This window comes from Scyliorhinus torazame, chromosome 5 (genome assembly GCF_047496885.1).
Source record: "Scyliorhinus torazame isolate Kashiwa2021f chromosome 5, sScyTor2.1, whole genome shotgun sequence".
In the NCBI taxonomy this organism is placed as follows: Eukaryota; Metazoa; Chordata; class Chondrichthyes; order Carcharhiniformes; family Scyliorhinidae; genus Scyliorhinus; species Scyliorhinus torazame.
The window spans coordinates 180480323-180507566 of record NC_092711.1 but is presented as its reverse complement, the minus strand read 5'-3'; the positions used below and the strand labels follow the sequence as shown (position 1 = coordinate 180507566).

Sequence of the window (27244 nt, the reverse complement as noted above, 5' to 3'; positions counted from 1 at the left end):
ACAGTGGTCCCTTGATAATATCAAGAAGGCATGGGGATAAGACCACACGCTTAAACAGTGGAAAACGTATGAAGTGGTCTTTTGAGTAATGGCACAGCTCCACAAATATCAAGAGACAATTGCAAAAACTAAATTTGATCATGACCTTAAGTCCACTGAAGACCAACTAGCAGCAGTTGTTGAAGAATTAGGAGATGCAAAATCTAAACTTGAACCATGTGATCAGATTAAAACTTTATTGGAAAACAAAACTTTAAAGTTCAGCAACAATCATTTCAAATTGGAGAATTTGAATTGGTAAAATTGTTGAATCAGAGTCAAAATACCAACAGTTACAAACAGAAACTGAGCAAATCAAAAGTCAAAACTGCCAGTTACTTGAGGAAAAATGTATTTTGGAAAGTGACATACTCACCATGAAATGTCAGAACAAATTACTGACAGACAAATTAACAGCACAAAAGCCTTCAAATCTGTCTTTAAAACATCAGCTGAACTCTCCAAAGCAAACAGCGCCACCAACGGGATGAGTTGAAATGATTTTAACTAAGACCCAAGGTGTACCAGTAATAACTAAACCAAATCCTACATTAATGCAAGCTGTTACTGACATGACAACAATGAATACACTGATCGAAGTTCCACAGGGAAACTCTGGCAAAATGAACTATCTGTCAAGGACACTTTTACCCCAGAACAAACCTCATTCTTACTCGGAGACCGACCACGAAATGCTGCTGGCCCCGATCCAAAAGCCTCTCATAGCAGCTTTAATAGACTGTGAGATTTTTAAACAAGAAAAGCCTATTCGGTTAAGCAACAAGCCTAGTGGCAAACAAAGTTTAATACAACTTAACCTATTAAGCACCAACCAGCTTGGAGTTGAAGTGATAAAGACAACAGCCTGGTTTTTAAACCATTTAAAAGATCAAAAAACCATTTTGTCACTGGTTTAAAACCAGAACTGTCTGCACCTTTAAACTTGATCCTACTCAGACCTCAGCCTCAGTCCGAAACAGTAACTGCTAAAAATAGCACATCAATCGTTGAGTCTCCTCCTCCGTAATGACAAATCCGACCGCTATACTCACTTCGAAAAAGAATTCCAGAAGATTCCTTTCTCGTGTTGAAGACGGCCATTTTACGAGTTTCAGATTTCATGATTACACACTGGACTTGTACGATGAAGGCCCACCTCCTGGCTACAGGGATACGCCCCAAGTCACGTATCGCTAAAAGTTGCCAAGAACTGTTAACTTAAGAAAACTGTCATTATTTTGAATGTTGCTTTATTAATTTTAAGAATTAATAAATCACCCTATTATAGAAAGGATATTATTAAACTAGAAAGAGTGCAGAAAAGATTTACTAGGATGTTACCGGGACTTGATGGTTTGAGTTATAAGGAGAGGCTGGATAGACTGGGACTTTTTTCCCTGGAGCATAGGAGGCTTAGGGGTGATCTTCTAGAGGTCTATAAAATAATGAGGGGCATGGATAAGGTAGATAGTCAACATCTTTTCCCAAAGGTAGGGGAGTCTAAAACTAGAGGGCATAGGTTTAAGGTGAGAGGGGAGAGATTCAGAAGGGCTCAGAGGGGCAATTTCTTCACTCAGAGGGTAGTGAGTGTCTGGAATGTGCTGCCAGAGGTAGTAGTAGAGGCGGGTACAATTGTGTCTTTTAAAAAGCATTTAGTTACATGGGTAAGATGGGTATAGAGGGTTTATGGGCCAAGTGCGGGCAACTGGGACTAGCTTAATGGTAAAAACTGGGCGGCATGGACTGGTTGGGCCGAAGGGCCTGTTTCCATGCTGTAAACTTCTATGATTCTATGATTCTAATTGGCGAATTTATCTACAGAAAACCAAGATTCAGTGCAAGATTGGTTCAGTCATATATACAATAAGTTATTGTGTTTGATATTTTAAAATAAATGTTTAAAATTAGCCTGGAAATTAGAACTTCAGACAATGTGGAAGCTGTTTTTAAGAAAAAAAACACACAATTTTTATTAAAAGTAAATCTATGTTCCAAGAGAACACATCGTTCTAAGATATGTGATAAACAATCATTTGGCAGCAATCCAACTTTTACTCCCAGTCCATTTGAGTGACAAGTATTTAAAAAAACGTTTAGAGATGCGAATGGCATCATTCCAAGCTATACGCCCTTTTTTGTCTCTGCAGGAAAATTAACCTTTTCAACAGGCTTTTGTGTTTAATACAGAAGATGTCAAAGACTTGGCAATTCACATCCAATACAAAGTTTAAAGAAATACTTAACCAACCCTTTGATTACACCCTTTGGGGTTGGCTTTCCGGATGGTTGGGTGGCACAGGAATTAACATCATTCAGGGACTTTTCCCATTTTGCATATTTGGACTTATCATTTACGTACTAATGTTGCTGATCAGATACTTTGGCCAATGCATGCCTACCCATAGTGCCCCACCAATCCACATGGTTCATATTAATTCATATGCACCACGAGCCAATAACATCAAACTGGAAAGTTTCTGTTGAACTATTATTTACTGCATTATTATTCATTTATTAGTGAATTATTATTGATAATGTATTACTAAATTACATAATCAATTTTGATAATCATTTTACCATTTATTACTAAATCATATACTCAACTTCAGATATTTGATTGTATAATCATTTTATCTGTATACATGAAATTATTATTATTGTTTATTACTGAATTATGTAATGATATCAATTTTTTAATCCGTATATCAATGTTTTAAGCAACACTAAGGAAAGAAAAGTTGGACCCACGCATCACATGTGAAACGCGCATACAAATATTAAGATCTGTAAAATGTTTACCGTAATATTCATTTTCAGTTATTTGATTGGCTTTGTAAATGTTGTACCAGAACTGAATGAGAACACATTCTTTTACACGTCTAAGATATATGCTAAAAATGTCAACATTTCTAATTGTTGGGTATGCATTGCAACCCCTACTAACTCAGGAGAGGGTATTCCCTTCTTAACTATTCCCTTTAATGCTTCAGAAATAGCAGAATGGTACATCGATCAAAGTGTCCCCCGCTCTGTAGTGGTCCGTTCTGGAGCATATTCATGTGAAAAAGGAAGGTACAAGATTTATTTAAGGAAATTCATCAACTTATGGAAATCTGCAGGCTAGCCACTAAAGACCTTTTCAGGATGGCACCAACTTATAGATAATCCTAACAAAAATCCTCATTATATTAGCCTCCCAACTAATATTAAATAAAAAAGATCAATATGCCTCATTGGTAATCGCTCTGAAGGGATGAAAGTAGGCGATAGTGTTTGTACTAATTATTTAGATGTTAACACAGCTTATAAATGTAAACAAAATGCATTACAAAGAACTAAACGGTCCTCTAAAATAACAGCCATACGTAACCTCACAAATAATAAAACATTCTCAGATCAGTGGTACTTAGAAATATTTACTTATACGCTGCTTATAATGGGACTTATTTTATTTGTAATTACAAAGCATATTCCTGGCTCCCAAAATACTGGTCAGGATCTTGCTATTTAGGATACGTAATACCTGCCATCCGTCATCTTCCTCTTCTCCCTTATGTTTCAGAACCAGCCACTAAAGAAATAAACGTTCCATAACCTTAAGAGATGCAATTTATGCTAGAATTATTCCTTTCTATTGGGAAATAAGGATGGACAATGAATTGAGTAAACTAACGACCATCATACAAAACGTAGCCGATTACACCACCACTGCCCTAGGTAAAAACTTTTGACGAAAGGCGAGCAATTCGAACTGTGGCATTACAAAATCGAATGGCACTTGACTATGTGCTAGCCGAAAAAGGTGGCACCTGCGCCCTGATTGGTGCAGAGTGGTGCACTTTCATTCCAGATAACTCAAAAGAAGTTGAAGACCTAGCATCATATATCCAAAAAGAAATCAAGAAACTTGATCCACCCCCAGTTATCTCTCTCTGGGATAAACTTTGCGGGTGGTTGGGACACACTAGAATGGCCACAGTAAGAATAATCTTATTCTCCTGTGTAGCTGGATTCATCATTTACATAACATGCCAATGTATCAAGTGCATTAAAGAACTATTCGCTAAACGCAGGGGATCAACTGTCAGAATGATTCACACTAACCCAACTGCGCCCCCATTAGATGAAATAGAAATGCATTATTATTGTTGAATTGTTACTGATCAATCAATTATTTGACTGTATTAACATATTGTTAATATATATTAATACTGAATCAGTAGAATCAAATTTGATTAATTTATTAATTGTTATTTTATAATAATGATTCTTTAAGAATTCTAATAATTGTTGCTGAAATGCTTGTAATGCAATGCTTATCCACTCTTTTGTTTAAAACTGCAATGACAATATGAATGAATTATTCTTTGCGCTTTTACCTATCCTATCGCATTAATGGTGTCTTTTCTCTTATTTAGATAATATCTCACTTATTCTTTCGATTTATCAATAGGGCCGACTGTAGAAGCCAGCTATTTTCGACAGGTAAAAATGATAGGTAAAAGATAGCTATTTAGCATTAAAAGCCCCATGCCTATTAAATACCATTTTAAAACTCACTCATAACCTCAGATCATTTCAAAACACATATTCAGCATGCAAAACATAACTTCAACAGAACCCATCAACAGAACCCAGAAACAGATAGATTAAAACAGCATTTTTATTCAGCTAACAAATACATTTGCAAGATAAAGTGACATGACATTTTATGACAACAGCATAGAACCTAAAGGAGCCATTGTCTTAACAGCCAAGTCAGCAATAATCCAGTTCAGGCTGCTTGCACTGAATCGCATTCCACAGCACATATAAGAATTCATTAATGAAAGATTTCAAGTTAATGTTGCACATTACAGACAGACAGCTAAACGTTGAATCAAATTTATTTGATTCTAACCCAAACCAATTAGGATTACATAGGGGTATAGCTAGATGGCTAGTCTGATATGATTTAGTATAACCGTGCTAGTTCGTACGGCCATATTCCATTCTGGAATCAATCTATACTTTGACTTAACTATTCGCTGTCTCTCATATTTCACTTTCTAACTCTGACTTTTGAAGTTATTGCAAGCTGTTTGCCGTAAGCAAGAAAATCATTTCTGTATTATTTGAAAGTTGAATTGTCTACAAAATTGCTTCTCTTTGAGTCCTTTTTCTAGCTGGACTTATTAGAGAACAAGATTTAAAAGATTTATCATCAATTGTAATCAATCGAGACATATAAAACAATTCTTATTTGCACCTGAGAAGTGTTAACTCAAATTTCTACTGAGTTTTAGCGATCGCAAGTGCCACTAGATCCGCATGGTAGATCTCTACAACAGGAAAACAGAAGAAGGTGGGGTGCAGGGGATACAGCCAGAACCAAAAAACTAATGGGGATCAAAAATCAGGAAATTACAACCGCCACTGTAAATAATGCGAGAGAAAGAGCGATGATCTGTGTGTGTAAATAATTGAAACTGACCAACGTGTAAATATGTTTCTTTATCCTCTGTCTCCCCCGGTTTGTCCACACATATCCTTGTTTTATATACCACAAAAATCTCAAGAAAAACTTTTTTTTTTTAAACAAATAGAAGTGAGAGAGCTGCCCACTGAGCCACGGCTGACACTATCGACAATACAAAGTTAGAAAGGGAAAGTTACCCTTTAAAACCCCCACCCTTTGCCTCCAGTGCCCAAATCTAATAACAAAACTCCCAGTATAGACAACATGTAAAGGTAAAGTTGCCATCGTCCCAGATGACCTTAAGCTGCTTTCCCCTTTGAGGGGGGAGCTGACTGGTGGTGGTATAACCTGAGCATCACCACACTTCAGGACAAGGGCAAGAAGGATAGGATAACCAGTCAAATAACATGGATTTGACGGACAAATGTAGGAGTACCCAAACAGGCACCAAAGTGTGGCAACTAGGGGATTTTTACAGTAGCTACATTGCACTGTTAACGTAAGCCTACTTGTGACACCACAAGATTATTATTATTAGAGCCACAAGTTTCGACTTCCCATTTGAGCCTTGGGCATCTTTCTGTGTCTATTGCTCGTGTCGCCGGAATGTGGCGACGAGGGGCTTTTCACAGTAACTTCATTTGAAGCCTACTTGTGACAATAAACGATTTTCATTTCATTTCAATGACAGGCAGGAGACGGAGCTGAGGGCTGAATTTAGCTGAGAGGCCCGGGTTCGATTCCCGGCCAATGCAAGGCTGGCCGGCCGGTCTTTTATTACTATTTCGATGGGCAGCACGGTTGCACAATGATTAGCACAGTTGCTTCACAGCTCCAGGGGTTCCGGCTTAGATTCCCAGCTCCGGTTAGTCTGTGCGGAGTCTGCACGTTCTCCCAGTGTCTGTGTGGGTTTCCTCCGGGTGCTCTCAGTCCAAAGATGTGCACATGAGGTGGATTGGCTATGCTAAATTGCCCTCGGTGTCCAAAAAGGTTAGCTGGGGTTACTGGGTAATGGGGATATGTTGGGAAGAGTGGGCTTAAAGGGGTGCTCTTTCCAAGCACCGAGGTGGCCAGGAGGAGGAGAGGCTACAGGCAGGTGAAGGATATACTGGTTACGTATGAGGGTCAGCACCACTATTTCGAGGAACCCGAAGAGGCGATGGACTTCGTTAAGAAGCAAGGGCTGGCCCTGAGCTGAGGATGTTTGGACTCATGTTAGAACTTTTAAATATATGTGGTGTCTCTCCCGTTTTGAAAATTGGCTGCATGTTTGGGTCCGTTTTTCGACCTTTTTAGGGTGTTGGAAGGTGGTAGGGATGTGTTTTTTTTGCATGGTTTACCTGAATGTTTCCTGTTTGGGCTCTTTGATTAGTTGGGAGTTTGGATGGGGGGAAATTAATAAAGAAAACAGTTAAAAGGGTTGGGTTAAAATGGATGCTTCAGGGGAACTTTGTGCAATCTTTTTCTGTGTCTGTGTGGGAAGGACTGAGCGTGCCTGTTATTTCTTATCTCTATTTTTTTTTCTCTTGCTTAACTTGAATTGTGCTATTGTGGGGGGTTGTTTATGACTTGTATAGAGTGTTTGCTTCAGTAGGGCTGATCTGGGGAAGTGGTAGGGATGGGGCGGGGGAGGGGTGACTGGGAACAATCGGAGGGAGACGTGCTGGCGCCGAGGCTGGGAGCCCCAGGCTAGCTGAGTGGGGCTAGTCAATGGAAGCCAAGGTGGGGTGTGTGCATATAGTTAGATTAGAGCAGGGGTTAGGTGATAGGATGGTGTTGCTGGGGGGGGGGGGGGTCATTCTGCAGACAGGGATGGAAACTGGGCATGGCATCAGTGAGGAGGTCATAGGTGGAGCCGTTCAGGAGCCAGATGAAGCGCGACATATGGCTGGTGGGCTGGCCAAGGAAAGGGGATGGCTCATCGGCAAAGGGCGGGGGGGGGGGGGGGGGGGGGGAGGGGGCAAGTGCCCCCCAACCAGGCTGGTCACCTGGAATGTTGGAGGGTCAAACGGGCCAGTGAAGAGGGCGCGTGTGTTTGCGCATCTGCGGGTTCTGAAGGTGGACATATTCATGCTGCAGAGACGGACCTGAAAGTGGCAGGCCAGGTTAGGTTGAGGAAGGGCTGGGTCAGTCAGGTCTTTCATTCGGGGCTTGATTCTAAGACGAGGGGGGTTGCGATCCTGATTAATAAAAGGGTACAATTTGAGGCGGAGGGCACAGTCATGGATGGGGGTGGCAGGTTCGTTATGGTGAGGGGTAAGCTCGAAGGGGTGAGAGTAGTCCTGGTCAGTGTGTATGCCCCTAACTGGGGCGATGTGGATTTTATTAGGAGCATGCTCGGGAAGATCCCCGACTTGGACTCGAGTAAGCCGATCATGGGCGGGGACTTTAATACAGTCCTGGACCCGAGCCTGGAGCGGTCATGTTCAAGAACGGGCAGGTTGCCAGCGATGGCAAACGAACTGAGAGGGTTCATGGAGCAAACGGGGGGAGCAGATCCGTGGAGATTTAGTCGGCCGTCGGCGAGGGAGTTCTCGTACCACCCCATGTCCACAAGGTGTATTCCCGAATTGACTACTTTGTTGTGAGTAGGGACCTGCTGGCCGGAATGGTGGGGGCAGAATATTCGGCAATTGCCATATCGGACCATGCTCCGCACTGGGTAGACCTGCAGTTTTGTAAGGATACATGGAGGCTGGAAGTTGGATTACTCGCGGACGAGGCGGTGTGTGAGAGGCTGAGGAAATGCATGCAGAATTACCTGCAGGTGAACAATACTGGAGAAGTCTCGGCAGTGGTGCTCTGGGAGGAACTGAAGGCAGTGGTGAGAGGGGAGCTGGTTTCAATCCGGGCGTACAGGGACAGGACAGATAGGGCAGAGATGGACCAACTGATTAAGGAAATTCTACAGACTGACAGGAGTTACGCGGAATCCCCGAGGCCAGAGTTCCTCAGGAAACGACAGAGGCTGCCGGTCGAATTTGGGGTGCTGACTGCAGGCAAGGCTGTAGAGCAGCTTAGAAAGGTAAAAGGTGTGATTTATAAGCATGGGGAGAAGGCCTGTAGAATGCTTGCGCAGCAGCTGAGGAAGAGGGAAGCGGCTAGGGTAATAGGGAGGGTAGCGGATGGGAGGGTAATCTAGTGGGTGACCCAGCAGGGCTGAACAATGTCTTTAGGGACTTTTATAGGAAGCTGTACACTTCAAACCACCCGGGGGACCCTGGGGCATGAGGTGATTCCTGGACGGACTGACCTTCCCAAGAGTGGGAAGGGGGTTGGTGGACGGACTGGGGGCCCTGGTCAGGATCGAAGAGGTGTTGGGGGGCCTGAAGGTCATGCAGTCGGGTATCCGGGTCTGGACGGGTATCCAGTGGAGTTTTACAAAACATTTGCCGGGATAGTGGGGCCGGTGCTGGTCAGGGTCTTCAATGAGGCAAGAGACAGAGGGAGTTTACCCCTGACGAAGTCGCAGGCCACCATCTCGCTCATTCTGAAACAGAATAAGGACCCGGAGGCCTGTGGGCCATACAGGCCGATCTCTGATTAACGTAGACGCCAAGTTACTGGCCATAATTTTGGTGACCAGAATTGAAGATTGTGTACCGGATGTACTTGTGGAGACCAACCGGGTTTGTAAAGGGAGGCAGCTGGTGGCCAACATAAGAAGGCTGCTCAACGTGATTATGATGCCCCCGGAGATTCGGGAGGTAGAGATAGTGGCAGCCATAGATGCTGAAAAGGCTTTTGACCGGGTCGAGTGGGACTATCTGTGGGAGGCGGTTCGGGTTCGGGGTGGGGTTCATCGACTGGGTTAGGCTATTGTATCAGGCCCCGGAGGCGAGTGTAAGGACGAACAGGACGACATCAGACTACTTTAGACTGCACTGTGGGACAAGACAGGGCTGCCCTCTCTCCCCACTGTTGTTTGCGCTGGCCATAGAGCTGCTCGCAATTGCGCTGAGCTTCTAGGGGCTGGAAAGGGCTGGTCCGGGGGGGGGGGGGGGGGGGGGTGGAACATCGAGTCTTGTTATACGCAGGCCATCTGCTGTTCTATGTATTGGACCCAATGGTGGGGATGGACGGTATTATGGCAACCCTGAGGGAATTTGGCTGGTTCTCCGGATACAAACTGATCATGGTGGAGAGTGAGTTGTTTGTAATTCAGGCGATGGGGCAGGAGAGTAGGCTGAAGGGGTTGCCGTTCAGGCTGGTGGGGGAGAGTTTTCGATATTTGGGGATTCAGGTGGCACGGGACTGGGGCAAGCTGCATAAGCTCAACCTGTCCCGACTGGTGGAACGAGTGAGGGAAGAGGTCCGGAGGTGGGATGTGCTCCCCCTGTCATTGGCGGGAGGGTGCAGACTGTCAAGATGACGATTCTCCCGCGGTTCTTGTTTGTTTTTCAGTGTCTCCCCATCTTTATCCCGCGGTCCTTCTTTAAGAGGCTGAATAAAATTATTCTGGGATTTGTATGGGCAGGGAAGTCCCGCGGGTGAAGAGGGTGATGCTTGAAAGGAACAGAGGAGAAGGGGGGCTGGCATTGCCGAACTTCAGCAACTATTACTGGGCAGCCAACACAGCGGTGATAAGGAAATGGATGGTGGGTGCGGGGTCGGTTTGGGAGCGGATGGAGGCTGCTTCGTGCAGGGGCACTAGCTTAGCAGCCCTGGTCACTGCGCATCTGCCGCTTCCGCCGGCACGGTACTCCACCAGCCTGATCGTGGTGGCGGCTCTTCGGATCTGGGGCCAGTGGAGGTGGCATGAAGGGGAGGTAAGAGCATCGGTGTGGACCCCAATCTGCGGCAACCACCGATTTGCCCCGGGGAACATGGATCGACTGTGGAGGAGGGCAGGGATTGTGAGGATGGGGGATCTGTTCCTGGAAGGGAGCTTTCCGGGCATGAGGGCGCTGGAGGAGAAATTTGGGTTGGCGAGAGGGAACGACTTTAGATCCTTACAGGTGCGGGATTTTGTACGCAGACTGGTGCCGTCCTTCCCACGTCTCCCGCCGAAGGGGAGGCAGGACAGGGTAGTTTCTAGGGGAGAGGTGGGAGAGGGTAGAGTTTCAGACGTCGACAAGGAACTAATGGGAGCTGAGGATACGCAGTCCGAGGACCTGTAGCTCAACTGGGAAGAGGAGCTTTGGGGGGGGGTGGAGGGTATCTGGGCAGAATCCCTGAGCAGAGTAAACACGATGGCAACATGCGCCAGGCTCAGCCTGATCCAGTTTAAGGTCGTGCACCGGGCCCACATGACGGTGGCCCAGATGACAGATTCTTCGGGCTGGAGGACAAGTGTGCTAGATGTGCCGGAGGGCCGGCTAACCATGTACACATGTTCCGGTCGTGCGCTGAACTCGGGGGTATTGGCAGGGATTCGCAGATGTCATGTCCCGGGTGTTGAAAACTGGGGTGGTAATGAGCCCGGAGGTGGAAATCTTTGGGGTTTCGGAGGACCCGGGAGTCCAGGAGGAGAGAGAGGCCGACGCTCTGGCCTTTGCTTCCCTGGTAGCCCGGCGACGAATACTGTTCGCATGGAGGGACTCAAAGCCCCCGAGGGCTGAGGTATGGCTATTGGACATGGCGAGCTTTCTTGGCCTAGAGAAAGTCAAGTTCGCCTTTAGAGGTTCGCTACTAGGGTTCGCCCAAAGGTGGCAGCCATTTATTGACTTCTTCGCAGAGGAATAAGTGTCAGCCGGGGGGGGGGGGGTAGAGTAAAGTACAGTAGGGGGATATTGAGGCAGGTCGTGGTTTGCACTATGTTTAATTTGTGTCTTGACTTCTTTTTGTTTGTACTGTACAATGTCACTTTTTCTATATGCCTAAAATACCTCAATAAAATTGTTCGTTAAAAAAAACGAAAGAACTCTTTGCTTTGTCAAAAAATAAAATAACATTTCATCTCCCCTTCTGGCTCCTTTGCTCCCTCCTCCATTTTGATTTGTTTTTTTGCCGAGTGCCAGTCTGCATCTTGTTCTCATGTTTTTTGCTTCCAGACAGAGCTGTCCTTTATTCTGCCATTAACACTTACTCTGGACCAATGCTTTGTTTCTTTACCACAACCATTACCTCTCCCTTTGCCTTTTGTAACAGGACATTTTTGTTGTTTAATCTCACCCACCCTCTAACCAATCCCTGACTTTCTCTTTTGTTCTACCTCCCCCTTTCTCACCAGCATCAAACCCATCACATTTCTCCCTCTCTTTAGTTCTGAAATAGACCAGATGACAGAGGAGCAGAATTAGGCCATTCGGCCCATCGAGTCTGCTCCGCCATTCAATCATTTTTTTTTCTTTCCTTTTTAAAAAAATTTAGAGTACCCAATTATTTTTTCCAATTAAGGGGTAATTTAGCGTGGCCAATCCACCTACCCTGCACATCTGTGGGTTGTGGGGGTGAAACCCACGTAGACACGGGGAGAATGTGCAAACACCACACGGACAGTGACCCAGGGTCGGAATTCAAACCCAGGCCCTCAGCGCCATAGACAGCAATGCTAACCACTGTGCCGCCCTACCACCATTCAATCGTGGCTGATATTTTTCTCATCCCCATTCTCCTGCCTTCTCCCCATAACCCCTGATTCCCTTATTAATCAAGAACCTATCTATCTCTGTCTTAAAGACACTCAGTGATTTGGCCTCCACAGCAGAGAGTTCCACGGATTCACCACCCTCTGGCTGAAGAATTCCTCCTCATCTAAGTTTTAAAGGATCGTCCCTTCAGTCTGAGGCTGTGCCTTCGGGTTCTTGTTTTTCCTACTAGTGGAAACATCCTCTCCACATCCACTGTATCCAGGTCTTGCAGTGTCCTGTAAGTTTAAATAAGATCCCCCCTTATCCTTCTAAACACCAATGAGTACAGACCCAGAGTCCTAAACACTCCTCATAAGACAAGCTCATCATTCTTGTGAAGCTCTACCGGGCCCTTTCCCAGGCCAGCACATCGTTCCTTAGATACGGGGCCCAGAACTGCTCACAATACTCCAAATAGGGTCTGACCAGAGCCTTCTACAGCCTCAGAAGTACATCCCTGCTCTTGTATCGTCGACCTTTCAACATGAATGTTAACATTACATTTGCTTCCTAACTGCCGACTGAACCTGCATGTTCACCTGAAGAGAATCAAGGCACGGTAGCGCAGTGGTTAGCACTGCTGCCTCACGGCGCCAAGGACCCGGGTTTGATCCCGGCCCCGGGTCACTGTCCGTGTGGCGTTTGCACATTCTCCCTATCTGCGAGGGTCTCACACCCCACAACCCAAACAGATGTACAGGATAGGTGGATTGGCCACGCTACATTACCCCTTAATTGGAAAAAAAAGAATTGGATACTCAAAATCTATTTTGAATTACCTTAAAAGAATCTTGAACCAAGACTCACAAGTCCCTTTGTGCTTCTGATTTCTTAAGCCTTTTCCCATTTAGAAAATAGTCTGTGCCTCAATTCTTCCTAGTGGTGGAGGGCATTTTGTGTTACTGGACTATTATAAATTATAGGTGGCCCTGTAACTACTTTTGTGCTCCTATATTACTTTTGAATAGTTCTGATGAGACAAAAGGTACTTATTGGCTTTGATGCCCGTTTAGAAGAAGCAATTTGTAGAAATAGATAGTGTATGCACAATGCTTGTTAATATCAGAAAGGACACAAAATGGCGGTTAGCTATTAAAGCAATACTAAAGACACAAAATGGCCGAACTAGCCACTTTCCTTTAATGGAAGTTACAAACCGTGTAAACTACCTCATGAGAACCTAGGGAGTATTACAACAGCCACTGATAACAGCTTCCCAGAACAAGAAATGCTTTGTGTCCTTGATAAGATCAAGGACCCCAGTTGCAGACAGGACATCATTATGTTAGTTTTGAATGACTTCTGTATGAAGTTAGGGGCGGGTAAGACAACACCCACTTTAACCATAAATGTGATAACTGGGATGCTAGGAAAATTGATTGACTGCATGTAATGAAGTGTGATGCAAATATAGTTGATTGCTTGTATGTAAATGAGAATACAACTAATTCCGCCCCTTGAATCTGTATATTAACCCGTGTGAGCCTTAGCTCAAGTGAGAAAAGGTGCTGTCAAAGGCTGCGGAGTCTCAGGCCTTTCCTCCCAGAATTCTGACATAATAAACTGCTTTTTTACTTATACTCAGGCCTTTGTGTGAACATTTTCACCTCTAACACTACCAAAGTGCATAACCTCACACTTTTCCACATTGTATTCCATCTGCCACTTCTTTGCCTACTTTCCTAGCCTGTCCAAGTCCTTCTGCAGCCCACCCTGCTTCCTCAATACTACATGTCCCTCTACAATTTATCATCTAATAACTTAGCATCAGTGTCCTCAGTTCCTTCTTTAAGATTGTTAATGTATATTGTGAATAGTTGTGGTCCCAACACGAGACCCCTGTGACACGAGTCACTGGCTGCCAGCCTGAGAAAGAGCCCTTTAACCCCACTCTCTGCCTTCTGCCAAGTCAGCCAATCCCCTATCCATGCCAGGATCTTACCCTTAACACCATGGGATCTTAACTTAACGCTCTGAACATATTTAACAGCCTCCTATATGACACCTTGTCAAAGGCCATCTAGAAATCTAAATACATAACGTCCACTGGTTCTCTTTTGTCTAACTTCCTTGTTACCTCCTCAAAGAACTCGGAACAGATTTGTCAGACACGACCTCCCTTTGACAAAGCCGTGCTGACTCAGTCCTATTTTATCACAAGAACATAAGAACCAGGAACAGGAGTAGGCCATCTGGCCCCTCGAGCCTGCTCCGCCATTTAATGAGATCATGGCTGATCTTTGTGGACTAAGCTCCACTCTCCGGCCCGTACACCATATCCCCGAATCCCTTTATTCTTTAGAAAGGTATCTATCTTTTTCTTAAAAACGTTTAAAGAAGGAGCCTCAACTGCTTCACTGGGCAAGGAATTACAGAGATTCACAACCCTTTGGGTGAAGAAGTTCCTCCTAAACTCGGTCCTAAATCTACTTCCCCTTATTTTGAGGCTATACCCCCTAGTTCTGCTTTCCCCGACCAGTGGAAACAACCTGCCCGCATCTATCCTATCTATTCCCTTCATAATTTTATATGTTTCAATAAGATCCCCCCGCATCCTTCTAAACTCCAATGAGTACAGTCCCAGTCTACTCAACCTCTCGTCATAATCTAATCCCCTCAACTCTGGGATCAACCTAGTGAATCTCCTCTGCACTCCCTCCAGTGCCAATATGTCCTTTCTCAGGTAAGGAGACCAAAATTGAACACAATACTCCAGATGCGACCTCACCAACACCTTATACAATTGCAGCATAACCTCACTAGTCTTGAACTCCATCCCTCTAGCAATGAAAGACAAAACTCGATTAGCCTTCTTAATCACCTGTTGCACCTGCACACCAACTTTATGCGACTCGTGCACCAGTACACCCAGGTCCCTCTGCACAGCAGCATGTTTTAACATCTTACCGTTTAAATAATAATCCATTCTGCTGTTATTCCTCCCAAAATGGATAGCCTCACACCATGAACTTCCAAGTACTCTAATACTCTACTGCCAAAGTCAGCACTCCGGAGCAAATGAAGCCAGCAGTGGTAAGATGGCTCACTTTAATACCTTCTGACTCGAGCCTCTGAAAACTGGTTCAAGCCAGTTATCAAATCAACAACTTGCAGCTACGACTAGACTCTAGATAGAAATTAATTTCCCTCAGTCACCAAACTCCCTCTTTAACACTCTAATGCAGCCTGAAGTGAGCACTCCAGTGCAAAATAGTTACATTGGACATGAAACGTCAACTCTTTCTCTCTCCACAGATGCTGCCAGACCTGGCCTGTTTTTCCAGTTCTTTCTGTATTTATTTTTGATCGGTCTGTAGTGGGGGAAAATACAATTTAATAATGTTCTTCAGTTGCTTTTGTGGATCATTTAAGTGGAAATATTCACTCCCAGGCTCAAAGAGCAAAGTTGAGAGACCGGCCAGTCCAGCAGAAAGAAAGCCTCCGACCCTCCCACTTCACTCACTGTCAGAACGAACATGGTTCAGTCCTGGATGTGATTAACAGCAGCAAAAATAGCAGAATCCAACCCTTGTCATCACTTGTGAACTCGCTGGTGTCTCAACAGGTTGCAAAAAAAAGTGAATCCCCTCCCACACTCGGTGCAGATGAACGGTCTCTCCCCGGTGTGAACCCGCTGGTGCGTCCGTAGTGTGGACGACCTTCCGAACCTCTTTGAGCAGTGAGAGCAGCTGTATGGTCTCTCCTCAGTGTGAATGCGCTGGTGGATCATCAGATCTGCAGTACTTTTGAAACCCCTCCCACAGTCAGAGCATTTAAAGGGTCTCTCATTGGTGTGAGTGACATTGTGTCTCAGGAGGCTGGAAAACTGAGTGAATCTCTTCCCACAAGTAGAGCAGGAGAACAGCCTCTCTCCGGTGTGAACCGGCTGGTGTCTCTGCAGGTTAGATGAATAATTGAACCCCTTCCCACACACAGAGCAGATGAACGGCCTCTCCTTGATGTGAACTCTCTGATGTACCCGCAGGTTGGAAGATGTTCTAAACCTCTTTGCACAGTGAGAGCAGCTGAACGGTCTCTCCTCAGTGTGAATGCGCTGGTGTACCATCAGTTCCTGCGAGCTTTTGAAGCCACTCCCACAGTCGGAGCATTTAAAGGGTCTCTCCTGGGTGTGAGTGACACTGTGTCTCAGCAGGCTGGATGACTGAGAGAATCCCTTCCCACACACGATGCAGGTGAACGGTTTCTCCCCGGTGTGAACGCGGCGATGAATTTCGAGTGTAGACGGGGCTCTGAATCCCTTCCCACATTCCCCACATTTCCACAGTCTCTCCATGGTGTGGGTGCCCTTGTGTCTCTCCAGGTCTGACAATCAGTTGAAGCCTCGTCCACACACAGAACACGTGTACGGTCTCTCCTCACTGTGAATGGTGCGATGTTTTTTCAGGCTGTGTAACTGGTTAAAACTCTTTCCTCAGTCAGTGCTCTGGAACACTCTCACTCGGGTGTGTGTGTCTCGGTGCTTTTCCAGTCACACTCCAGCTGTTTAAAGCTTTGGAAGCAGACAGAATAGCGAAACAGTAACTCTGTAAGATCTTAATGTGGTGTTTAATTTTGAGATGTGTCTGTAAATCCTCACCTTCTGATATCCTGTAAAAGGAGTTTGCAAAAGTTATCACTTTCAGTAATGGATAGAGATTCAGAAGACAATTCTAGTTTCTCTCGGACATTCTTTCTCTCTCATTCCCCAAAAGCTGTAAATCTCCGTCCCACACACTCTCCCTCCATTCTCACTCTGCTGTATCTAATATTCACCCTCCCAATTCTCCTGAAGGTGCTGATTCAGGCTGATTGACAGATCCATGCTCACTACTTCCTGTACTGGACAGAGACCTGAAAATCTTGATGCAGGCTGCCAGACAGAGGACAAAAATGTGTTGAATGGATAGGATTGTTCCAGTTGGTTAAGATACAGTGGATGTCGCAGCAAGGTGGCGCAGTGGGTTAGCCCTGCTGCCTCACGGCACCGAGGTCCCAGGTTCAATCCCGGCCCTGGGTCACTGTCCGTGCGGAGTTTACACATTTTCCCAGTGTTTGTGTGGGTTTTGCCCCCACAACCCAAAGATGTGCAGGTAGATGGATTGGCCATGCTAAATTGCCCCTTAATTGGAAAAAATGAATTGGGTACTCTAAATTTTTTTTTTTTAAAGACACAGTGGATGTGATTGATCATGAACTTGCTGCCTATGAGGGGAGTCTAGCAGAGGTGATCAATAATTTCTAAATGAGATTGGATGGACTGCAGGGTTACAGAATGGGACCCACTCGAGACTGACAGAATTGGTGAAAGAGTTGGCATCGACTGTTACCGAATGGACTCTTCCAAGAGGAATGACTGGAAATATAGTTACAATACTATATTACAAGGCGATAAATAATAATAAAATGTACTTATGGCAATGAGTCCAGAGGTGGCGGTTTTTGGGGTGTCGCAGGATCCGGGAATCCAGGAGGAGAGAGAGGCGGATGTTCTGGTCTTTGCTTCCCTGGTAGCCCGGAGGCAGATATTACTAGCATGGAGGGACTCAAAGCCCCCGAAATCGGAGACCTGGCTTTCGGACATGGCTGGCTTCCTCTGCCTGGAGAAAATTAAGTTCGCCTTGAGAGGATCTCTGTTAGGGTTCGCCCGGAGATGGCAACCCTTTGTCGACTTCCTCGCAGAGAATTTATCGTCAGGAGAAGGGGGGGGGGGGGGGGGTATAGGTTAGCATAGTTTAGGGGGGTAAGTAATGGTAGGACCTGGGGGAGAGGGAGGCGGTATTTGCACTACGTTAATATTTTCCTTGTTATGTACATTGTTGATTTTGTTGCTGCTGCAATGCCAAAGAAATACCTCAATAAAATGTTTATTAAAAAATAAATAAAATGTACTTAATTACAGAATCATCAATGATATATCCAATCTGTACAATATAATGAGACATATCTGTCCTCACAGCATCCGAGTTTTACAGCTTAGAAAGAGCTCCTCGTCCCACCGTGTGTGAGCCGGCCATCAAGCACCGATCTATTCTAATGGGGTTGCGGTATTGTCACTGGACTGGTGATCCACAGACCCAGGGTTATACCATGGGGACCCGGATTCAAATCCTACCACAGCAGCTAGTGGAATTGGGATCCAATAAATATCTGGAATTAGAAGTCTAATAATGACCATAAAACCATTGCCAATTGTCGATAAATCTCATCTGGTTCACTGATGTACTTTAGGGAAGGAAATCTGCCATCCCTACCTGGTCTGGCCTACATGTGACTCCAGACCCACTGCAATGTGGTTGACTCTGAAATTCTCTCTGAAACGGCGCAGCAAGCCACTCAGTTGTGTCAAAAACCGCGACAAAGTCAATAAAAAGAAAAGAAACCGGGCGGACCACGGGGCATAGATCTAGGCAGTGGAATCAACAATGGCAAACCCAGCCTCGTCAACCCGGAAAAGCCATCCTCGCTAACATCTGGGAACTTGTGCCAAAGTTGGGAGAGCTGTCTCACAGATTACTCAAGCACCAGCCTGACATTGTCGCATTCACAGAATCACAGCATACAGACAATGTCCCAGACACCAGGATCACCATCCCGGAGTATATCCTGTTACACCGGCAGGACAGACCCAGCAGAGATGGCAGCACAGTGGTGTACAGTCCAGAGGGCATTGCCCTGAGAGTCCTCAACATCGACTCTGGACCCCATGAAGTCTCAGTCTCCTGCTGATTACCGCGTGCTGTGCACCCTAAGCTGGTGAATCAGCACTCCTCCATGTTGAACACCTCTTGGAGGGAGCGCTGAGGGTGGCGAGGGCACAGAATATGCTCTGCGTAGGGGACTTCAATGTCCATCACCAAGAGTGGCTCGGCAGAACCACCATCGAGCTGGCCGGATCATAAAGAACATCGCTGTTAGACTGGGACTGCAGCAGGTGGTGAGGGAACCAACAAGAGGGAAAAACATGCTTGACCTCGCCCTCACCAATCTGCCCGCTGCAGATGCATCTGCCCATGACGGTATCGGTAGAAGTGACCACCGCACAGTCCTTGTGGAGACAAAGTCCCGTCTTCACATTGAGGTCACCCTCCATCGTGTGTGGCACTAGCACCGTGCTAAATGGAATAGACTTTGAACAGATCTAGCAACTCAGGCCTGGGCATCCATGAGGGGCTGTGGGCCAACAGCAGAATTGTATTCAACCACAACCTGTAACTTTTGGCCCGGTATATCCCCCACTCTACCATTACCACCAGGCCAGGTTAGCAATGCTGATTCAATGCAGCAGAGTGCGGGAGAGCCTGCCAGGAGCAACATCAGGCATACCGAAAAACGAGGTGTCAACCTGGTGAAGCTACTTGTGAGCCAAACAACACAAGCAGCAGACAAGGGACAGAGCTAAGCGATTCCACAACCAAGCATCAGATCGAAGCTCTGTAGCCCTGCCACTTTCAGCCGTGAGTGGCAGTGGGCAATTCAACAACTCACTGGAGTAGGAGGCTCCACGAATATCCCCATCCTCAATGATGGAGGAGCCCAGCACATCAGTGCAAAAGACAAGGCTGAAACATTTGCAATAATCTTCAGCCAGAGGTGTCGAGTGGATGATCCATCTCGGTCTCCTAACAGTCTTCAGCCAATACAATTCATTCCAAGTCATATCAAGAAACAGCTGAAGGCACTGGATACTGCAACGGCTGTGGGGCCCTGACAATATCCCAGCAATAGCTCCAGAACTTGCCGCACCCCTATCCAAGCTGTTCCAGTACAGCTGCAACACTGGCATCTACCCGGCAATGTGGAAAATTGTCCAGGTGTGTCCTGTACACAAGAAACAGGACAAATCCAACCCAGCCAATTACCGCCCTATCAGCCTACTCTCAATCAGCAATACTTACTCAGCAATAACCTGCTCACGGACGCTCAGTTTGGGTTCCGCTAGGATCACTCAGCTCCTGACCTCATTGCAGCCTTGGTTCAAACATGGACAAAAGAGCTGAATGCCAGAGGTGAGCCTTTGACATCTTAGAATCCCGATAGTGCAGAAAGAGGCCATTCCGCTCATTGAGTCTGCCGTGGTCCTCCGAAAGAACACCCGACCCATGTCCCCCCTGCCTTATCCTTGTAACCCTATAACCAAACCTGCACATCCCTGGGCACTAAGGGGCAATTTAGCATGGCCAATCCACCTAACCTGCGCATCACTGGACTGTGGGAGGAAGCCGGAGCATGTGGAGGAACCCCATGCAAACACAGGGAGTATGTACAAGCTCCACATCATCACCAAGGCCAGAACTGATCCCAGGTCCTCCCTGCTGTGACGCAGCGGTGCTAACCACTGTGCCACCATGCTGAAAGATTTAGACAGTTTAGGAGAGTGGTCCAAGAACTGGCTGATGAAATTCAACGTGGGCAAGTGCGAGGTCTTGCACTTTGGAAAAAAGAATAGAGGCGTGGACTATTTTCTAAACGGTGACAAAATTCATAATGCTGAAGTGCAAAGGGACTTGGGAGTCCTAGTCCAGGATTCTCTAAAGGTAAACTTGCAGGTTGCGTCCGTAATTAAGAAATTAATGAAGTCAGAAATAGGAAAGGAGCAGTCACCTTGTTAGGAGTTTTCTATAGGCCCCCCAATAGTAGCAGAGATGTGGAGGAACAGATTGGGAAACAGATTTTGGAAAGGTGCAGAAGTCATAGGGTAGTAGTCATGGGCGACTTTAACTTCCCAAATATTGAGTGGAAACTCTTTAGATCAAATAGTTTGGATGGGGTGGTGTTTGTGCAGTGTGTCCAGGAAGCTTTTCTAACGCAGTATGTAGATTGTCCGACCAGAGGAGGGGCAATATTGGATTTAGTACTGGGTAATGAGCCAGGGCAAGTGATAGATTTGTTAGTGGGGGAGCATTTTGGAGATAGTGACCACAATTCTGTGACTTTCACTTTAGTAATGGACAGGGATAGGTACGTGCAACAGGGCAAGGTTTACAATTGGGGGAAGGGTAAATACGATGTTGTCAGACAAGAATTGAAGTGCATAAGTTGGGAACATAGGCTGGCAGGGAAGGACACAAATGAAATGTGGAACTTGTTCAAGGAACAGGTGCTACGTGTCCTTGATATGTATGTCCCTGTCAGGCAGGGAAGAGATGGTCGAGTGAGGGAACCATGGTTGACAAGAGAGGTTGAATGTCTTGTTAAGAGGAAAAAGGTGACTTATGTAAGGCTGAGGAAACAAGGTTCAGACAGGGCATTGGAGGGATACAAGATAGCCAGGAGGGAACTGAAGAAAGGGATTAGGAGAGCTAAGAGAGGGCATGAACAATCTTTGGCGGGTAGGATCAAGGAAAACCCCAAGGCCTTTTACACATATGTGAGAAATATGAGAATGACTAGAGCGAGGGTAGGTCCGATCAAGGACAGTAGCGGGAGATTGTGTATTGAGTCTGAAGAGATAGGAGAGGTCTTGAACGAGTACTTTTCTTCTGTATTTACAAATGAGAGGGGCGATATTGTTGGAGAGGACAGTGTGAAACAGATTGGTAAGCTCGAGGAAATACTTGTTAGGAAGGAAGATGTGTTGGGCATTTTGAAAAACTTGAGGATAGATAAGTCCCCCGGGCCTGACGGGATATATCCAAGGATTCTATGGGAAGCAAGAGATGAAATTGCAGAGCCGTTGGCAATGATCTTTTCATCCTCACTGTCAACAGGGGTGGTACCAGGGGATTGGAGAGTGGCGAATGTCGTGCCCCTGTTCAAAAAAGGGACTAGGGATAACCCTGGGAATTACAGGCCAGTTAGTCTTACTTCGGTGGTAGGCAAAGTAATGGAAAGGGTACTGAAGGATAGGATTTCTGAGCATCTGGAAAGACACTGCTTGATTAGGGATAGTCAGCACGGATTTGTGAGGGGTAGGTCTTGCCTTACAAATCTTATTGAATTCTTTGAGGAGGTGACCAAGCATGTGGATGAAGGTAAAGCAGTGGATGTAGTGTACATGGATTTTAGTAAGGCATTTGATAAAGTTCCCCATGGTAGGCTTATGCAGAAAGTAAGGAGGCATGGGATAGTGGGAAATTTGGCCAGTTGGATAACGAACTGGCTAACCGATAGAAGTCAGAGAGTGGTGGTGGATGGCAAATATTCAGCCTGGATCCCAGTTACCAGTGGCGTACCGCAGGGATCAGTTCTGGGTCCTCTGCTGTTTGTGATTTTCATTAATGACTTGGATGAGGGAGTTGAAGGGTGGGTCAGTAAATTTGCAGATGATACGAAGATTGGTGGAGTTGTGGATAGTAAGGAGGGCTGTTGTCGGCTGCAAAGAGACATAGATAGGATGCAGAGCTGGGCTGAGAAGTGGCAGATGGAGTTTAACCCTGAAAAGTGTGAGGTTGTCCATTTTGGAAGGACAAATATGAATGCGGAATACAGGGTTAACGGTAGAGTTCTTGGCAATGTGGAGGAGCAGAGAGATCTTGGGGTCTATGTTCATACATCTTTGAAAGTTGCCACTCAAGTGGATAGAGCTGTGAAGAAGGCCTATGGTGTGCTCGCGTTCATTAACAGAGGGATTGAATTTAAGAGCCGTGAGGTGATGATGCAGCTGTACAAAACTTTGGTAAGGCCACATTTGGAGTACTGTGTACAGTTCTGGTCGCCTCATTTTAGGAAGGATGTGGAAGCTTTGGAAAAGGTGCAAAGAAGATTTACCAGGATGTTGCCTGGAATGGAGAGTAGGTCTTACGAGGAAAGGTTGAGGGTGCTAGGCCTTTTCTCATTAGAACGGAGAAGGATGAGGGGCGACTTGATAGAGGTTTATAAGATGATCAGGGGAATAGATAGAGTAGACAGTCAGAGACTTTTTCCCCGGGTGGAACAAACCATTACAAGGGGACATAAATTTAAGGTGAAAGGTGGAAGATATAGGAGGGATATCAGAGGTAGGTTCTTTACCCAGAGAGTAGTGGGGGCATGGAATGCACTGCCTGTGGAAGTAGTTGAGTCGGAAACATTAGGGACCTTCAAGCAGCTATTGGATAGGTACATGGATTACGGTTAAATGATATAGTGTAGATTGATTTGTTCTCAAGGGCAGCACGGTAGCATTGTGGATAGCACAATTGCTTCACAGCTCCAGGGTCCCAGGTTCGATTCCGGCTTGGGTCACTGACTGTGCGGAGTCTGCACGTCCTCCCCGTGTCTGCGTGGGTTTCCTCCGGGTGCTCCGGTTTCCTCCCACAATCCAAAGATGTGCAGGTTAGGTGAATTGGCCAATGATAAATTGCCCTTAATGTCCAAATTGCCCTTGGTGTTGGGTGAAGGTGTTGAGTTTGGGTAGGGTGCTCTTTCCAAGAGCCGGTGCAGACTCAAAGGGCCGAATGGCCTCCTTCTGCACTGTAAATTCAATGATAATCTATGATTAATCTAGGACAAAGGTTCGGCACAACATCGTGGGCCGAAGGGCCTGTTCTGTGCTGTATTTTCTATGTTCTATGTTCTATGTTCTAAAGCAAATGCAATGTTGTCATTCATCTCAAGAGGCTTGGAATATAAAAGCAGGGATGTACTTCTGAAGCTTTGTAAAGCATTAGTTAGGCCCCATTTAGAATACTGTGAGCAATTTTGGGCCCCACACCTCAGCAAGGACATACTGGCACTGGAGCGGGTCCAGCGGAGATTCACACGGATGATCCCAAGAATGGTAGGCCTAACATACGATGAACATCTGAGGATCCTGGGATTATATTCATTGGAGTTTAGGAGGTTGAGGGGAGATCTAATAGAAACTTACAAGATAATGAATGGCTTAGATAGGGTGGACGTAGGGAAGTTGTTTCCATTAGCAGGGGAGACTAGGACCCGGGGGCACAGCCTTAGAATAAAAGGGAGTCACTTTAGAACAGAGATGAGGAGAAATTTCTTCAGCCAGAGAGTGGTGGGTCTGTGGAATTCATTGCCACAGAGGGCGGTGGAGGCCGGGACGTTGAGTGTCTTTAAGACAGAAGTTGATCAATTCTTGATTTCTCGAGGAATTAAGGGCTATGGAGAGAGAGCGGGTAAATGGAGTGAAATCAGCCATGATTGAATGGTGGAGTGGACTCGATGGGCCGAATGGCCTTACTTCCACTCCTATGTCTTATGGTCTTATGCTGCATTTGACCGGGTATGGCATCAAGGAGCCCGAGCAAAACTGCAGTCAATGGGAATCAAGGGGAAAACTCTCCATTGATTGGAGTCAAACCTGGCACAAACAAAGACGGTTGTGGCTGTTGGATGTCAATCATCGCAGCTCCAGGACCTCACTGCAGGGGTTCCTCAGGGTAGTGTCCTGGGCCCTACCATCTTCAGCTACTTTATCAATGACCTTCCTTCCATCATAAGGTCAGAAGTGGGGATGTTTGGGGGCATCCGGCTGCGACCATGGAGTTAGTCTTTGCTCATTTGGGGGCTCCCGCTCGAGGTGGAATTTTCTGGTCCTTCCCCACCCGATTTGAGGGGTGTTTGCTGGTGAATGGTGTACAAGCACTGAAGGATTGCAATACTCCTCTGGTGGGGCTGGTTTGTGACTTACCAGTCAAGGAGTGCAAGAAAGAAGAGGCGGCAGCTCGACCGCGAGAATATACAGAGCAGAAGGAGTCCATTCGGCCCATCGAGTCTGCACCAGCTCTTGGAAAGAGCACCCTACTTAAGCCCACGCCTCCACCCTCTCCCCGTAACCCAGTAATCCCACCTAAACTTTTGGACAACTTAGCGTGGCCAATCCACCTAACCTGCACATCTTTGGACTGTGGGAGGAAACCGGAGCACCCGGAGGAAACCCACGCACACACGGGGAGAATGTGCAGACTCCGCACTGGCAGTGACCCGAGGCCGGAATTGAACCAGGGACCCTGGAGCTGGGAGGCAGCAGTGCTAACCATTGTGCCACCCTGCCACGCCATGGGACACAGAAAAAGATGGCGGAAGGCTCTGGGGCATTGGCTGCCGCCCAGTGGTCTACACAGCAGCTCGTGAATGGTTTTGAAGAACAAGTTTCGCCAGTAGAGGAAGGAGGCCTCAGAGGACCTGGCTGGTGCAGCCTCTTAGGGCAGCTATTGAGAGAGTGGAGCAGAGGCTGTAGGCACAGGGCCTGGCATCCCAGAAGGTGGAGAAGTCGATGAGGGAGTACAAGGCCCGGCGAGTCTTGCTGGAGGCAGAGATGTTGTTGGGAGCAGACAATCAAAAGAATTTAAAAAATATATAAATTTAGAGTATCCAATTATTTTTTTCCCCCCAATTAAGGAGAAATTTAGCGTGATGATTCACCCACGCTGCACATTTTGGGTTGTGGGGGCGAGACCCACGCAGACACGGGGAGAATATGCAAACGCCACACGGACAGTGACCCGAGGCCGGGATGGTACCTGGGACCTCAGCGCCAGAAGGCAGCAGTGCTAACCATTGTGCCACCCCAACCAAAAGAATTTGAGAGAGAAGGTGGAGGCGAGAATCACTCCAGGAGGCAGAATCCCGGGATTGTCGAGATGCCCGAGGAGGTCGAAGGAACGCAGGCCACTAAATCATAGAATTTACAGTGCAGAAGGAGGCCATTTGGCCCATCGAGTCTGCACCGGCTCTTGGAAAGAGCACCCTACCCAAGTCCACACCTCCACCGTATCCCCATAACCCCACCCAACACTAAGGGCAATTTTGGACACTAAGGGCAATTTAGGAAATCGAAGCACCCGGAGGAAACCCACGCAGACACGGGGAGGATGTGCAGACTCCGCACAGACAGTGACCCGAGCCGGGAATCGAACCTGGGACCCTGGAGCTGTGGAGCAATTGTGCTAACCACTGTGTTACCGTGCTGCCCCAAATATGTGGCAAATATGCTGGAGAGGCTGATGGGGAAGGGTCTTTGACCTCGAGGTGGATCAGACACACAGTGTGCTGAGGAGGAGGCCGAAGGCAGGGGCGAGGTGGTGAAGCTGCATCGTTTTCTCAGCAATGAGAAAAGCATGAAATGGGCGAGGCAGATGAAGAAGTTGACCTGAGGGGGGAAGTGAGCTGACAAGACCGGGGTGTGGAGTTGGCCAAGCAGCGGGCTGGTTACAACCGGGTCAAGTCTGCCCTCTACAAGGAGGGGGTGAAGTTTGAGGCGCTGTGTCCTGCTCGTCTGTGGGTCACGCATCAGAATCGGGAGTTTTATTTTGATACGACGGAGGAGGCGAGGGAGGTTATGAGAGGCCGTGGACGGGAACGGGGGGGGGGGGGGGGGGGGGGGGGGGGGTAGATGGAAGCCCAGGTAGGGTCCACCATAGCTGGTTGGCTAGTTAACAGGAGTGAAGGGGTGGTCGACAGGAGGAGGGAGAGGGGAAGGGGATGGTTCATTGTTCAGTATGGGGAGGGTAGGAAGGGGAGGGGTCAGGACGATGCTGACATGGGAAGTGTTGGTGTGGCACAGTCGGGTAAGGAGGGATGGTGGCGGACATTTTGGGGAGGGCCCGGAGGAGTGCGGGGCATGGGCCGGGGGGAGCTGGGTGAAGAAGGGACATGGCCAACCGGAAAGGAAGGGCAGGGGGTGTTGATTACGTGGAATGTGCGGGGGTTGAACGGGCCGGTTAAACGGTCGCATGTTTTTTTCACACTTAAAGAGTCTGAAGGCGGACATTGTTTTTCTTCAGGAGATACACCTGAAGTTGGGGGATCAGACGAGGCCGAGGAAGGGGTGGGCGGGGCAGCGGTTCCACTCGGGGTTGAACATGAAGACGAGGGTGTGGCAGTGCTGGTGGGTTCGGAGTACTCGGCAATCGTGGTTTCTGACCACACGCCACACGGGGTGGATCTGCGGGTGGTGCAATGAGAGGCCCAGTGGCCGCAGTGGAGGCTGGATATGGGATTGCCGGCGGACAAGGGGGAGGTCTGTGAGAGGGTGAGGGCGGCCATTCAAAACTGTGCGGAGCTGACTAATACAGGGGAGGTCACGGCGTTGAAGGTGGTGGTAAGGGGAGACTTCATTTTGATTCCGGCATGTAGGGAGAGAGTGGAACGGTTGGAGAGGTTGAGGTTAGCTGAGGACATCCCGAGGGTGGACTGGAGATATTTGATGGCGCCGGAGGAGGCGTTGCTAAAGGAACGCTTGGTGTCGACGGGAAAGGCAGTAGGGCAGCTGCGGCGGGCCAGAGGGGCAGTCTAT

At 47.0% G+C, this 27244-nt stretch overlaps 1 protein-coding gene across 1 annotated transcript in view; it reads right to left on the bottom strand.

Moving 5' to 3' along the window:
• Positions 1 to 27244, bottom strand: part of LOC140418072 (uncharacterized) — a 221278-nt gene that overhangs the window by 87385 nt on the left and 106649 nt on the right. Inside the window, exons 6-7 of the mRNA XM_072501497.1 lie at positions 16667 to 16677; positions 15608 to 16396 (exon numbers count right to left, since the gene is read on the bottom strand). Coding sequence (XP_072357598.1) covers positions 15608 to 16396; positions 16667 to 16677 — 800 coding nt within the window. The remainder of the gene's footprint in view (positions 1 to 15607; positions 16397 to 16666; positions 16678 to 27244) is intronic.